This window comes from Cetorhinus maximus, unplaced genomic scaffold (genome assembly GCF_964194155.1).
Source record: "Cetorhinus maximus unplaced genomic scaffold, sCetMax3.hap1.1 HAP1_SCAFFOLD_316, whole genome shotgun sequence".
Classification (NCBI taxonomy): domain Eukaryota; kingdom Metazoa; phylum Chordata; class Chondrichthyes; order Lamniformes; family Cetorhinidae; genus Cetorhinus; species Cetorhinus maximus.
In genome coordinates this window covers 271,067-287,437 of record NW_027596266.1, presented here as the reverse complement: position 1 = coordinate 287,437, position 16,371 = coordinate 271,067, and the positions used below count along the sequence as shown (strand labels likewise).

General features: G+C 45.6%; 2 protein-coding genes and 1 non-coding gene across 3 annotated transcripts in view; 2 read left to right on the top strand and 1 right to left on the bottom strand.

Annotated features, from left to right (window-relative positions):
- The window catches only part of LOC144673218 (uncharacterized), a 73,006-nt gene extending 61,888 nt beyond the window's left edge, over positions 1-11,118 (bottom strand). The window contains 1 exon segment of the mRNA XM_078535163.1: positions 11,028-11,118. Within this exon segment, the coding sequence (XP_078391289.1) occupies positions 11,028-11,118 (91 nt within the window).
- trnat-ugu (transfer RNA threonine (anticodon UGU)) lies at positions 6,927-6,999 on the top strand. The gene has a single exon. It is a non-coding gene; the product is annotated as a tRNA-Thr (tRNA).
- LOC144673215 (uncharacterized) lies at positions 10,611-15,574 on the top strand. The gene is made up of 2 exons (XM_078535160.1): positions 10,611-10,953; positions 12,294-15,574. The coding sequence occupies exon 2, from the start codon at positions 12,645-12,647 to the stop codon at positions 13,671-13,673; it is 1,029 nt and encodes a 342-aa protein (XP_078391286.1). The 5' UTR covers positions 10,611-10,953; positions 12,294-12,644; the 3' UTR covers positions 13,674-15,574.
- Positions 15,575-16,371: the final 797 nt, after the last annotated feature.

Genomic DNA, 16,371 nt, shown 5'->3' with positions numbered 1-16,371 from the left:
AGGACCGATATTCGCCTCCAGCTCTTTCTGCCCGTCCAGGTCAATTGGCTGCTTGATGCAAACACATTCAGCTGGTGCGAGCGTAAAACAGAACGTGATCGGTTTGCAGATAGCAGCGTACAGAGACACAAGGATCTTCCTGATTGGCCCAAGTACTGATCACAGGTATGTGCAGAGTGCCGGTTATCCACAATATCACTTCCCTTCCAGTCTTGTCTACGTTGTTCAGCTTTGAAAATGCTCATATTTTCACATTGGATTTCAATGTGAAGAAAGCAGAGCTGTAATAAGCTTATATAGTTCAGCAGATGTATTGCAAGAAGTTACATAACAGGCAGATGATAACAGTGCTCTTTGGACGCGGTGAGCTCCAGTGAAGGATTGGCACCATTAATGTGTCGCTCAATTAGTCTCGTGACAAATTTCATGCTGGAAATAACAAGAAATCTCGCTGAATTTGTTCCGTGTATTGGTTTCAAACGAGCCGAATACAAGGTAAGAAAGTACATCTCGCTCGAGTGGGTTATAAAATGGCTGAATGACCCGTGCTGTTGGGAAACATAAAATTATAGAAAGTTGCAGCACAGAAAGAGGCCATTCGGCCTGGCGTGCTGCTGTCAAATTGTAATAGTGATTGGCTGATCTATCAAGAGTCATATTTATGTCAGTGCAAACAGTAGGCAGCAAAATTTGCCCTTCTCCCACCCATATTTTTCCTGGCGCCACCAGCTCTGTGGTCAGTGCTTTCCACCCAGCCCTTCTCTTGTCCTTCTTTCACTCTGCTTCTGTCTTTGTTCTCGACTTGTCCAAATATGACATTTCCAACTCTGCGGCGAAACTTCAACTATCACCCCACTGGTTCTGGTGGAGCTGTTAAAATTTTTCCATCAATAAATAATTAATACTCATTTTAACAAGATAAAAAATCGACATTCCCTGATCAGGAATCGAACCCGGGCTGCTACTGAGAAAGTGATGAACCCTGACCACTAGACCATCAGGGAAGCTATCATCTCCACTTCTCTACTCCTTTCACCCACTCTATCCTATCTCTCTCTGAACTTGCTGCACTCCGTTCTCTCAGATCCAACCCTGACATTGTCATCAAACCTGCTGACAAGGGTGGTGCTGTTGTTGTCTGGCGCACTGACCTCTACCACCCAGAGGCTGAGCGTCAACCCGCAGACACTTCCTCCTACCTCTCCCTGGACCATGACCCCACCACTGAACATCAAGCAATTGTTTCCAGGACTGTTACTGACCTCATCTCCTCTGGAGATCTTCCTTCCACAGCTTCCAACCTCATAGTCTCCCAGCCTTGGACGGCCCGCTTCTACCTCCTACCAAAATCCACAAACAGGACTGTTCCGGCAGACCGATCGTGTCAGCCTGTTCCTGACCCACGGAACTCATTTCTCGTTATCTTGACTCCATTCTCTCTCCCCTTGTCCAGTCCCTCCCCACCTACATCCGCGATTCCTCTGACACCCGACATCTTATCAACAATTTCCAGTTCCCTGGCCCCAACCGCCTCCTCTTCACCATGGACATCCAATCGCTCTACACCTCCATCCCCTAACGGGATGGTCTGAGGGCTTGCTGCTTCTTCCTAAAACAGAGGCCCAAAAAATGCCGATCCACCACTACTCTCCTCCGTCTGGATGAACTTGTTCTCTCACTGAACAATTTCTCCTTAAACTCCTCTCACTTCCTCCAACTAAAAGGTGTGGCTATGGGTACCCGCATGGGCCCCAGTTATGCTTGTCTCTTTATGGGGTTTGTGTAACATTCCCTGTTCCAGTCCTACTCCGGCCCCCTCCCACAACTCTTTCTCCGGTACATCGATGACCGCTTCGGTGCTGCTTCATGCTCTCGTCTGGACCTGGAAAAAATTATTAATTTTGCTTCCAATTTCCAACCCTCCATCATTTTCACGTGGTTCATTCCTGACAATTCACCTTTCCTTTCTTGACCTCTCTGTCTCAATTTCTGGTGATAGACTGTCCACCAATATTCATTACAAGCCTACCGAATCCCACAGCTACCTTGACTACAGCTCCTCACACCCCGCTGCCTGTAAGGACTCCATCCCATTCTCTCAGTTCCTTCGCCTCCGTCGCATCTGTTATGATGATGCCACTTTCAAAAACAGTTCCTCTGACATGTCTTCCTTCTTCCTTAATTGAGGTTTTCCACCCACAGTGGTTGACAGGGCCCTCAACTGTGTCCGGCCCATCTCCCACACATCCACCCTCACATCTTCCTCTCCCTCCCAGAAACATGATAGGGTCCGCCTTGTCCCCACTTATCACCCCACCAGCCTCTGCATTCAAAGGATCATTCTCCGCCATTTCCGCCAACTCCAGCATGATGCCACCACCAAACACATTTTCCCTTCACCCCCCAGGCAGCATTCCGCACGGATCGTTCCCTCCAGGACACCCTGGTCCACTCCTCCATCACCCTCTACACCTCAACACCCTCCCACGGCACCTTCCCATGCAACCGCAGAAGGTACAACACCTGCCCCTTTACTTCTCCCCTCCTCACCGTCCAAGGGCCCAAATACTCCTTTCAAGTGAAGCAGCATTTCACTTGCACTTCCCCCAATTTAGTATACTGCATGCTTTGCTCCCAATGCGGTTTCCTCTACATTGGAGAGACCAAACGCAGACTGGGTGACCGCTTTGCAGAACACCTTCGGTCTGTCTGCAAGCATGACTCAGACCTCCCTGTCGCTTGCCATTTCAACACACCACCCTGCCCTCATGTCCACATGTCCGTCCTTGGCCTGCTGCATTGTTCCAGTGAAGCTCAACGCAAACTGGAGGAACAGCACCTCATCTTCTGACAAGGCATTTTACAGCCTTCCGGACTGAATATTGAGTTCAACAACTTTAGATCATGAACTCTCTCCTCCATCCCCACCGCCTTTCCATTTTTCCTTTTTTACCAAAAATTTATATATTTTTTTCTTTTCCCACCTATTTCCATTATTTTTAAATGTATTTCCATCCATTGTTTTATCTCTACCTTTTAGCCTATTTCCATCCCTTCCCCCCACCCCACCCCCACTAGGGCTATCTCTACCTTGCTCATCCTGATTTCTACCCTTAATGTCACCTACTAGCACATTTCTTAGCTAATATCACCACCGTCAACATCTCTTTGTCCTTTTGTCTATGACATCTTTTGGCAATCTCCACCTATCACTGGCCCTCTATCCAGCTCTACCTGTCCCACCCCCAACACCCCCCCCACCCCCCCCCCCCCCAACCCTTAAACCAGCTTATATTTCACCTCCCTTCTTTTTTTTTTCCCTTAGTTCTGTTGAAGAGTCATTCGGACTCGAAACATTAACTGTATTCCTCTCCGCAGATGCTGTCAGACCTGCTGAGTTTTTCTAGATATTTTTATATCTGTTTTTGTTAGGGAAGCTGTCAAGTTGCTTTCAGTTTGGTTTATCGACGTTGCTTTTATCCATGTTTCCGTTTTAGATGGAACCAATTCTTCAGTCAATGACAATAATGGTTTCTGCGAGCTGGAACATGAAATTGACAGGGAGGTGAAATAGCCCCACAAGCTGCTCATGTGTGACTGTCAATTTCCTAAACCCACCAACCTCATCACTGCGGCTCCTGTGAAACTGACAAGAGAACACACTGCAGACATTCATCACTGAAAGTAACTGACACACATCAAATTCTAAACACTTTCATATCACATCTCTTTCTGCTTCTGTCCCTGCCTCGCCTCCAGCTCCCTCTGCCCGTCCAGCTCCCAGGTCAATTAGCTGCTTGAGGCAGGTACAGTCAGTTCATGAACCCAAGCTTTCCCTGGAAAGCAGGGACTGGGAATGTGGGACCCAAGGATTTTAGAAATAGTGAGTTTGCAGGCGACATGGTAAAGATAAACTAGAATCTCATCTTCCTGATTCTCCCAGATATCGATTTATGGAATGTGCATAGTGCCGATTATCCACATTCGCAGACTCCTCCCAGTCTTGTGCACGCTGTTAAGCTTTGAACCCACTCGCAAGAGTAGATTATAAAATGGCACAATGAGCGTGAAAGAAGTAAGCGTGGTGTTGGGAAATATCAAACTATAGAAAGTTATGGTAAAGAAAGAGGCAATTCGGCCCTGTGTACTGTTTTCAAAGAACTTTAAAGAAGGGTCATATGGAAATACATTAACTCTGTTTCTCTTTCCAGACATGCTGAATTTTTCCAGCATTTTCTTTTTTTATTTCAGATCCACAGTATTTTGCTTTTATCTCTGGATTTCTAGACTATGACAATGCCACTACGCCACCTCCTGAATGCCAACAAATGAATAAGAAAATACAGATGTGTTTGGATAGGTTTTTTCCTATTTAAATGATAAATCCTTAGGCGGCAGGATTCGAACTCATGTGTTCATTTTTAACAACAAATGTAAATTATGTAACATTCAATCACACTTAAATGAACACTTTGGATCATGCTCTTACCCGGTTTCAAACCGCTGCTCTGCCAAATGTGAAATGACCGTGACCCCCACTGCCCTGCACAAACCCTGCGCTGTAAAGATCCCAATGGAGCTGTCTGGAATGTTAAACGGTGACGTCATGCAGCAGCACTTTGGGTCTTTGTTTTGAAGAAATGGAATTCGGCTGTTCTCATTAGGAATGCTGGAGACAGACTGATCAACAATGTCCTCATCAAATGGCACAACGCAGTAAGAGGACCGAAGATGGAAGCAAAATACTGTAGATGCTGGAAATCTGAAATAAAAATATAAAATGTTGGAAAAACTCAGCAGGTCTGGCAACATCTGTGGATAGAGTTAATGTTCCGAGTCCGTATGTCTCTTCTCCAGAGTCGACTCGAAGCATTAACCCTGCTTCTGTCTCCACAGGTGTTGTCAGACCAGTTGAGTTTTTCCAGCATTTCCCGTTTTTACTACAACGTGAAGCCCTTCACCCCATCGTATCTGTGCCAGCTATTTTTAAAGAGCTAACCAATTAGTCTCAAATTCCTTCTCTCTTTACTTAAACCTGAGTTTTCCCCCTTTCAATCATTGTCCATTTCTCGCTTGAAGAAGGAGTTTCTGCAGAATCCATGCACAGTTTGCCTTTGTTAACAAAGTTTCCCTGACCCAATGACATGAAGAGTTGGACTAGGATTCCTTATACAGTTTTCGATACAATCATTATTTATTTATGCAATTGATTTCATATCGAATTACAAACGAACTTTACCCTGATCAAGCAGGTCATCATTATTTCTGAGCTGCTATCTACAATCTAATTCCATTTTCTCTACAAACTGGAGAGCTGGATTCAGGTTCCAGTCTCTGGAGGAGTGGGTCCGAATCCCACCGCTCCCAAATTTTCAGTTGCTTCCCACTTTCGGGCACGTTAGGAATTCCCTTTGGGTGAGCAAGAGACAAATCCAGTTTAATACGGGGAGTGGGGCGGGTTGTGGTCCTTTATCTTGACAGGGTGAACGAGGATGGACAATGTAAATAGAAATTGGTGTGGAGGAAAGGCGGGTGTGTGGAATTGGTTTAGTTGCTCTTCTTGAGAGCCAGCATAGACACGACGGGCCAAAACCTTACTTTATAGCCGTCTCTGATTTGATGTGAACATGGTTTCCGTCAGGAAGTGTTGTTAGTCGCGGACGAATGTTGAGGGCGATGGTACTGACATCCATCGGGGTTCCCCCAATGTTGGTTTGCTGACTGCGGTTCTCGTTGTTCCCGATTTTAACCAGGTGCCAACAGGATTAGTTATCGATTAAATAGAATCAAACAAAGAATCCCGCACTTTCTTGTTGATTTGCGAAATCTGCAGACGGAAATGGAACAAAACTGAGCCAATTTGGTGATATCCTTTCCTTTTGGATGTTTGTCTCTCCTGAGGCCTCTGTCGCTCTCGGTATGTCTGTCAGTGTGTGTACCTCTGTGTGTGCCAATGTGGTTCAGTTCCACATTTTTAGCAATCCCCACTTTATTCACCTTACTTGTGTGGCTTCATATTAAAATCGTAGAGAGAAAATAAAAACCGGTTTAAATGGTTCAGGAGGAATTTTCTTTCTGTATTTCTGAGTGGAGACTGTTCAGTTATTAAGTGTCCGTATGTTACAAAGCGCGGAGGAAGATTGAAATTTTCACTGAGCAACATTTAAACAGACACCGAGTCCTTGTGGTCGAGTGGTTAAGGCAATGGACACATCGAGAGAATGAATTTGTAAAGACAAACAGTCCAAACTGATATCCCTCGGACATTAGGAACTGTATTTCTTCTCGAAGCTGTTCCACGTGTGACATTTGCAGCTCTGATGTGAAACTTCAACTCTCACTCCACTGATTCGGGCGGAGCTGTTGTGCGTTGCGGTTTTCAATCAATAAGTAAATCAAGCTTGTTTTAGCAGTTTGTACCAGATCAATAAACCTTCTTGCCTGGCCGGGAATCGAGTCTGGGCCACGGCGGTGAAAGGGCCGAATCCTCACCTCTAAATCACGAGGAAAGCTGTCTATAGCTCTTGCAACATGCTTTACCTACGCCACATTCGCCATTTTTCAGACACGTTCACCAGAGATAAGTTTCTCCCACAGAATTTTATCATAAATGACATCTTCGGGCAATGACAGCCACTGTTTTTAAGGGGTGAGCTGCAGTGAAGGATTGGCACCAATAAAGTGTCGTTCAACTGGTCTGGTCCCAAATCCTGTGCTGGAATTAAAGAAAAACTTTGAAATTGCTCAGTGTCTTGACTTTAAAAGCGGGAATGTAAGAAAGTACATTCCCATAGAGTGTAATAAAATGTCGAAATGACTGGGAAATGGTGCTGGGAAACAAAATTATAGACAGTTACAGCAAAGAAAGGACGTTGTCCTATTCGTCGTTCCACAAGGATACTTGCTGTGACGGTGAACTGACAGCTGGCTCCATGGCTCAGTGGTTAGAGCACTGGTCTTGTAAACCAGGGGTCGTGAGTTCAATTCTCACTGGGGCCTACAATATAAATTTATGGATTTTGGTAACAAGGTCATCTTAAAAAGATATTGGAAAGTCATGTGAATGGGCAACAAGATGGCAGATGGAATATAATGTAGGCAACTGCGAATATGTTCACTTGATTGTAAAAATTATAACAACAGAATGCTTTTGAAAGGTGAGAAATTTATAAGTTCAGAGACACCTTGTTGTGCTCGTACAAGGAACGTAGAAAGTTAGCATGCAGGGGCAGCAAGAAATTAGGAAGGTCAATGGCATGTTGGCCTTTATTACAAGGTGATTGGAGAGCAAGAATAAAGAAGTCTTGTAACAGGGTTTTGGTGAGGCTGCATCTAGAATCCCATGTGCTGTTTTCATCTCCACATTTATAAAAGGAAGTACTGGCAGTGGAGAAGGTGCAGAGAAGGTTCACTAAATTGGTCTCTGGAACGAAGTGGCTCTCCTATGATGAGAGGCTGAATAAATTGGGCTTTTATTCTCTGGAGTTTAGAAGAATGAAAGGCAATCTCATTGAAACCTGTAAAATTCTGAGACGGCTTGATAGGGTGGACACAGGGATTGTTTCCGCTGATCAGGGAGTCTAAAACACTGGGGCACTCACTCAGGATAAAGGGCCAATAGTTTAGGGCTGAGATGAGAAGAAATTACTTCACCCAAAGGGTTGTGAATCTTTGAATTCTCTACCCAGAGGGTTGTGGATGTTCCAACATTGAATACGTTTAAGGCTGGGATGGACAGGCTTTTTGTCTTTCGGGGAATTAAGGGATATGGAGAATGGGCAGGATAATGGAGTTGAAGCCCAAGATCAGCCATGATTGAATTGAATGATAGAACAAGCTCGATGGGCCATGTGATCTACTCCTGCTCCTATTTCTTGTGTTCATGTGTATGATGAAGACAATAATTCATGTTATAATAAAAACAGAAAGTGCTGGAAGTTCTCAGCAGGTGTGACAGCAAATACGAAGGGAGAAACAGGTTTAAGGTTTCGAGTTTAATATGAATGTTTTTCAAACCATAAATTTGGTGCTAGTTATGACATCTTGCACAACATCGGGACAAGGAATGGAACCCAGGCGGTAAAAGCCCAGAATCTGAACCATTCGGATGTTTCTGCAGCATACTTTTTGAACGAAATTAGCCTCCAACTGAAGGTTCAATGGTTTAAGACCACCTAGGGTCAAGTAGATTCCCTCTCTCCCCGCTTCCACTTATATTACTGGCATTGTTCTGCTTTGTGTCCTTTGGCTACAAGGAAATATTGTCCAAACTTTGCCAGTTCTGCTGTTATTCACTAAGTTCCCACACAAATAGATTTATGAAGATTCATTTAAAATAAATCGAGAAAATGGACCACAAATGTACATAACATCCAACCTATTAGAAAGATCGGGCAAAAAGCTATGAATAGAAATTGATTCTCTGATTGCATGTACCGAACTGGAACCCACCATCACACCGAGTGAATCGACTGTCTGTTTAAAAGTTGCTCAGTGAACATTTCAATCTTCCTCCGCTGTGAAATGTATGGGCACAGAATCAATAAGCAGTCTCCACATAAATAAACACAGAAAGATTCAATCTCCTCCTTCAACTTTTACACCTGTTGTTATTCTCTGTACCATTTACCATGAAGATATATAATGAAATTGAATAAAGTTTGCAATGGTAAAAATGTGCTCACCCCTCAGTAACTGAACCATATTGACACACACAGACATATACACCGAGAGTGACAGCGGGCAAGGGTTTGTCTCTAAGGAGAGGCAAACTCTCAGAAAACAAGGATGCCACTAATTATCTCAGCTTTGTTCCAATATTGACTGCAGATTCAGTGAATGCTTATGGATAAACAGGAAAGAAGGAACACAGAAGTGAAGCAGGAAAAACAGACGGGAGTGTTTGGAAGGTTCTGACTCCATTTAGCCAATAATTAATTCTGGAGGTTCCAAAAGGAAGGAACACTGAGCAGCGCAATTGGCAGGATGTGAACCTGCGTGGGCAGATCCCAGCGGAGTTCCAATCCATCGCCTTAATCACTCAGCCACGACTGGAGATCTAACACTGGTATAAATGCTGTTCATGTAAAATCATGGAAATGTTACAGCAGAAACTGAGAGCATTCAGCCCCACCTATTCCCACTCACCTTGCAATTCCTACAGCCTCCCTTGTTCTCCCTACCAAGACAAACCACTTCATATGTCAATGCCCCAAGCTTATCCTAAGGGATTTGATGAAACGTCTGAAAGGACGAACCAACAGAAACTTTGGCAGTGATGAGATTCAAATCCATGGTTTGAAAGAGACTGCAGCCTAAATCTAGCCTTGGACCAGTCGCACATGCTACTGCTGGCAATATGATAGTAACCATTGCCTTGAGTGGTATCGGTACTGAATTAGATCATAACAAATAGGAACAGGAAGAGACCATTTTATCGCTCAAGCCCCTCACAGTACCATAAAATCAGAGCCAGGGTAATGCCACAGATGGAGGCCATTCAGCCTGGGTCAGAGGATCGTCAGCCATCAGCTCTTTGACCCTGCTCTGCCATTCAATAAGATCATGGCTGATCTGGTTGTGGTCTCAACTCCACTTTCCTGTCTGTCCATTACCACCACAAACACCTCCCCCCCCACCCCCCGCCCCGCCAACCCCCGCTGCCCCCCATAACCCTTGTCTCGCTTGTCTATCAAAAATCTGTCTAATTCTGCCTTGAATAAATTCAATAACACAGCCTCCATTGCTTTCTGGGGAACATTCCTCACACTAACGACCCTCTGAGAAAACCAAAAAAACCTCTTCACCTTTGTCTGAAATGGGGGACCTCTTACTCTTCTGGAACTAACTCACCTGGTCCCACTCTCCTGCCCTTTCCCTGGAGATGCTGCAAGTTTTGGTCCAATTCCCTTTTGAAATCCACGACTGAATCTGCCTCCCCCACACTCTCTATCTAACCCAGCTGCCGGCTCCATCCCTCCCCGCTCATCGGGCAGTTTCTCACCCAATAAACAGCCGCCACACCGATTGGTGCAACCCCGGGACCGGGAGTTTCTTATTGAGAGTTTGAGGATTCCACTGGGTATTTGTGAAGCCTCATACGCTCAGCCGCCGCCATTTTTCCCCACCTCTTCGGCCCCTCCAATCGTCCCCTAGCAATCGGCCGCCTCCATTCCTGCCCACCCACCGACTCCATTCACTCCTATTGCTCAGCTCAAGTTAGAGCCCGCAATGCGCATGCTCCTGGCAGAGTCCGGTACTGCGCCTGTGCGGGGAAATCCTGCAGTGAGGATAGAGCACATTCAACCCCGCAGCGAAGGCTGGGTAGGATCACCACCATTGAAAGGCCACGTGGTTGAATTGAAAATTATGTTTTGTGATTCGAAGACAATGAAGCCAATGGACCAATGTATACAATTACTTTTTAAAAATCACTTGTTCATTCCAACTGCTGAAACTCCAAAGGGTTCACATCCAACTGTTGGGGTTGGATGTGGTCTGCTGTTGATTACTCCCAGAACAGAAGTGGAGGTTTCATGAACTTTGGTTGCTGGAACAAATTATTTAATAATTCTGTACATTATCTCCACGGTTCCAATTGTAAACGGAGTAGAAAACATAATTCTGCCTTTAACATGTTGCCTTTTCCATGCCTCGGCTCTTACCCAGCATTCGCTGCGGGGTTGAATGTGCCCCATCTGAACCACAGGAGCTCCTCGCGCAGGCGCAGTGATGGCTTGCGAAAGGAGCATGCGCAGTACAATGTTCAGGCTGGCGCATGCGCCGTCTGGAGGTTGCAGTTGCGGGGAGGCGGTTATCTCGACTCCGCAACCCGAGAGAAACGGCCGATTGTCAGAGGGATGGAGGCGGCGGAGTGGGTGGGGAGACCTCACAAACACCCAGTGGAGCCGCCAAACCCTAATAACAAACTCCGGGGCGGCGGCTGTTTATCGGGTGAGCGGGGAGGGATGGAGCCGGCGGCTGGGTTAGACAGGAGGGTTCACAAACACCCGGTGTAGACCCCAAACCCCCAGTAAGAAGATCCCGGGTCCGGGTTTGAACCGGCGGCAGCTGTTCGGGGTTTTCCCGCTGACAGGCCCAGGGGTCAACGGCCGCCATCTTAATAGGGGTCAGTGTGCGGCGGAGCGCATGCGCAGCCACCGCGGGCTCAGCCCCGCCCCTCATTCATTCCGATTGGCTGGAGGACCAGCCGCTGCCGCTCGGTCCTCCAGCCCCGCCCCCTTCCTATTGGTCAGAGTCACAGAGCGAAACAGCAGAGAAACCGGCCCTTCGGCCCATCGTGTCTGTGCCGGCCGTCAAGCCCCCATCTATTCTAATCCCATTTTCCAGCACTTGGCCCCTAACCCTGTAAGCTGTGGCGTTTCAGGTGTTCATCTAAATCTTCTCAAATGTTGTTGCCTCTACCACCCCCTCAGGCAGTGAGTTCCAGACTCCAACCACCCTCTTGGTGAAAAAAAATCCTCAAATGCCCTCTACACCTCCTGCCCCTTACCTTAAATCGATGACCCCTGGTTATTGACACCCCTGCTAAGGGGAAATGCTTCTTCACTTCCACCCTATTTATGCCCCTCCTAATTTTGTATACTACTATCGGGTCCTCCGTCAGGCTTCTCTGCTCTAAGTAAAACAACCCTAGCGTATCCAGTCTCTCTTCATAGCTGAAACTCTCCAGCCCAGGCTACATCCTGGTGAATCTCCTTTGCACCTCTCCAGTGCAGCCGGGGAGGCCGGAGCTGGAGCCAGAGATGCTGTCAATCACTCGCCAGTCAATTTGAGCTGGAGCAAGAGCAGTGCAGAAGCCCTAGGATGTGGGTGGGGAGGATTCAGAAACACCCGCTGGAGGCAGGAAACTACAAATAAGAACCTGCAGCTCTGGGGCTTTTCACCACGAACAGGCCCAGGTTAACGGCCGCCATCTTGCTTCAGCAGCGAGCTTTGCGCATGCCTGGCTATCCTGGTGAAATGAGAGTAGGTGGGGCTTCAGGGTCCCAGTGACCAGGAGAAAAGTGATTCATTCATTGATTTTATTCTCACTCTGCACACAGGGGTTTGAGAACTGAACTGAACCAGAGCAGATGGAGGGAGAAAACTGGGAGTGGAGGAAATATATGGGGGAGATGGTATGATGGGTTTGGAATTTAGCACAGGAAATGGGAGTGTGTTTGGGCCAAGGGTTCGCAGCTTTGGGAAATGAGAAAGTGAAAACAAGAATTGTCTGCTCTGAATTCCTATGCTGTACTTACAGTGATTACTTTTGTAACCTCTCTTTACAGGCCTTAGAAAGGAAGGATTTGGAGATGTGCACTGAAACTAAACATCTTGGCTGAGTCAATTGGTTATCCAGAACCTGAATAACATCGACCTTTGAAGGTGGAAGGGAAAATGTTCGTCCATTTTGTCTCCAAGAAAATAATTGAAACATAAATGTGACTGGACAAGCATCGAGACACATATACCCGAGTGAGAGTGTTTCAGCACGCTGACTGTGGAAGGCGCTTTAACCAGTTACACAGCCTGGACAAACATCACACCGTTCACAGCAGAGAGAAACTGTCACCTGTTCTGTGTGTGGACAAGGTTTATATTGATCGGCTCAACTGTAGAAACACAAAGACATTGGCACCATGGAAAAACCTTGGAAATGTGAGGACTGTGGTAAAGGATTCATTTATCCATCCCGGCTGGAATACCATCGACGCAGTCACACTGGGGAGAGGCCGTTCACCTGCTCCAAGTGTGGGAAGGGATTCACTCAGAAAACCTCCCTGATGTTACACCAGAGAATTCACACTGAGGAGAGGCCCTTCAGCTGCACTTACTGTGGGAAGAGGTTCAGGTATTCATCCACCCTCACTACACACCAGCGAGTTCACACTGGAGAGCGACCGTTCACCTGCTCCATGTGTGGGAAGGGATTCACTCAGTCAGCCAGCCTGCTGAATCACCAGCGAATTCACACTGGGGAAAAGCTGTTCACCTGCTCTGTGTGTGGGGAGGGTTTCACTCGGCCATCCAGTCTTTGGTCACACCAGCAAATTCATACTGAGGAGAAGCCTTTCAGCTGCACCTCCTGTGGAAAGAGTTTCGGGCATTCATCCACACTCGCTGTACACCAACGTACTCACAATGGGGAGAGACCGTTCATCTGCTCTGTGTGTGGGAAGGGATTCACTCAGTCATTTGACCTGGTTAGACACCAGCGGCTTCACACTGGGGAGAGACCATTCAACTGCTCCGTTTGTGGGAAGGGATTTGCTCGATTAGTCAGCTTCCAGTTACACCAGCGAATTCACACTGAGGAGAGTCCATTCAGGTGCAGTAGCTGTGGAAAGAGTTTCAGACAGTCATCTGTCCTCATTGAACACCAGCGAATTCACACTGAGGAGAAGCCGTTCGGCTGCACTTCCTGTGGAAAGAGGTTCAGACATTCTTCTGCCCTCACTGTACACCAGCGCACTCACACTGGGGAGAGGCCGTTCACCTGCTGTGTGTGTGGGAAAAAATTTGCTCAGTCATTTGATCTGGTGAGACACCAGCGAATTCACACTGGGGAGAGACCATTCACCTGCTCCGTGTGTGGGAAGGGATTTGCTCGGTTATCCAGCCTTCAGTCACACCAGCGAATTCACACTGAGAAGAGCCCATTCAGCTGAAATATCTGTGGAAAGAGTTTCAGACAGTTATCTAAGCTGACTGTACACCAGCGAATTCACAGTGAGGAGATACCATTCACCTGTTCCGTGTGTGGAAAGGGATTCACAAGGTCCTCCAACCTGCGGACTCACCAGTGAATTCATAAATAACTGTGGGGTTGGATTCTGCAGTTACTGCTTCTGTTAATCACGTCCAGGATTGATAGTCTGACAATAATTAGGTTTGTTCCTGCTGATGTTAAAAGCCATATAACTGGCTGGAGTTTAATATTCTGTTTCTGTCACTGATTTTCTGGACTGCAGTGTGTCTTTTAAAAGCTCCATCTGTGATCTTACACTTAATTCAAGAACCCATGACAGGAACGCATTTATAATAAAATTATTAACTTTTACTTTATCCTAAATTTATCTTTGGTACGAACTCTACAATTCAGTGTCTGAGAGGTTCCACTGATTAACATCTCCAATTAGAAAGTGCTGATTAATCCTTGCTGACAATTCTGACTGACCTGCACTGGCTTCACAGTGACACCTCTGTTATGTAATTAAATTATCAAGGAAGATAAACAAAATAGTGAAATATTTTACAGGTTCATCAATAAAAGCTTCATCAGTCAACATTGATATTGCTGAATCTTGGAAGTCGCTGAGTTCAATCATTTCTGACACAGCAGCAACAACATTTGGGAAAGGTGGAACCCACAACAAAGACTGGTTTGAGACCCACTCAGCAGAGATGACTCTGTCATTGAAGTAAAAAGCAACGCCTACCCGATTACAACATAAACCCAACAGCTAGAACACTGTGTAACTTGCAGGTAGCTGAGACAGTTGTGTAAAAGACGGGGAGATACTGTGCAAATAAACACTGGATCAGCCCACATATAGAAATCCAAACTGCCTGTGACAATGGAAATCTACGTGCTGTGTATGATGGGATCACGAGGGCGCTTGGTCCGACTATCACCAAAGTTGCCCCCCTAAAAATGAGCAGATGTTGAAGCACCCACTGACAGATGTGAACAGATGTCCCACTGGGTTGAAACTGCTGTGAGCTGTACTCCTGTGATAAGGACATCTCCCAATCTCTGTTTGACTCTCTCCTGCAGTTTCCTGTCATGGTTGAATTGGATGAGGAACCCTCATCACTTGAGCTCGAAAAGACCATTGATTGTTTAGCAAGCAGAAAGACACCCGGCAAGGATGGAATTCCAGCTGAACTGCTCCAACCCAGAAAGTCCCATCTACTGCCACACCTTCATGACATCCTCCTTCTCTGTTGGGAGGTAGGAACCATTCGTGTGATTGAAGAATGATCACAATATACAAAAACAAGAGTGACCGAGGAGATTGTCACATTTACAGGGACATCTCACTCCTCAGCATCACAGGGACGTCCTTCACTAGGGTCAGGCTTAAAAGACTCCATCTACTTGCAGAGTGAGTGTATCCAGAAGCACAGTGCGGTTTCTGTGCTGGCAGATCTACTGGGGACATGATCTTCTCCATACGCCAGCTACAAGAGAAGTTTACAATTGGAATTGAGTCTAAAATGCTGCCAGCTACTGTGCTGAGAAAAGTGAAAGGTTATAATTACTGAGTGAAGTAAACCTTTAAGTATGAATCACAATGAACTTGTACAATTGTAAAAATCATCAAAAAGTTGGATTCCCTAAAGATAAGCTTCACCCTTGAGGTTATGATCTGGAGCTCACAAGCTGTGGGAAGCTCCACCCTCTTTAACTCTTTTCAGTCTCAGAAGGTTGAAGCTCCTTTTGCCTGTGAAAGTGAACTTTTTCAGTTTTACTTTTCTTCAGTTTTATTACCATCATTTGGAAAGGTGCCTGAAGAAAGAAGAAAATAATAACATTTTTGAAAAGCTGAGAAAAATATCAAGAGAATTGGAAAAACAAAGATTGAAATGGGGTTTGGTTCATCCTGGATCTGAAAATGAAGTTACATAAAGTTGACACAAGTGTGCACATTTGAGAATGTTTCTTCAGCCCCTTTGCTAACAAGCTGAGAAGTTAACCCTTTCCACTGACAGCCTGGTGACAATTTAAACAAAAGGCTTTGATTTTTAAAGATTTGGCTTCATCCTATTTGTTATCATCCAAGACAAAGTGTCTGAGAATGGGAGATATGGGAGTGATCTGCAATCTGATTGCAAGTATCTATACTTGTGTCTCTGATCTACAAACACCATAATATGAGAGTATTAAATGGGACAATATAGTTCCTCCAGTGCTCCTGAATGAGATCGAATAGTAATTCATGGAATGATGTATTTAGAATAAAAGATAGAGAAAATCACACCACCAATTGGGAAATGGAATAATTCACTTGGGTATAATTCAATGGAATAGTTCAAATTGATATAAATGTACATTCTAGTGAAAGTCAGGGAAGTGTAAACATTTCTCTTGGTGATGTTTGTGTCCTTGCCTCTGTATTTAAAAGAAACTGAATTTGATAGTCTGGCCACTATCCAAGGCATCAGAACCAGGCAGGGGTAGATCAGCAAAGATCTTCAGACAGACACCCCATTGATATTTTGATAAGATCACCTGAAGGACCAAGAGTAGCTTGCATAGGTTGGCACATGCAGCATGGTATTGGGATATAGCGTGAGTGTGCAGATGTGATATGTTACATGTGGTGTAATTAACATGTGGAAATGCATGGTGACCCTGCACTG

Excerpts from the sequence above, each read along its gene's own strand:
- LOC144673215 (XM_078535160.1), top strand. The coding sequence starts at position 12,645 with ATGGAAAAACCTTGGAAATGTGAGGACTGTGGTAAAGGATTCATTTAT.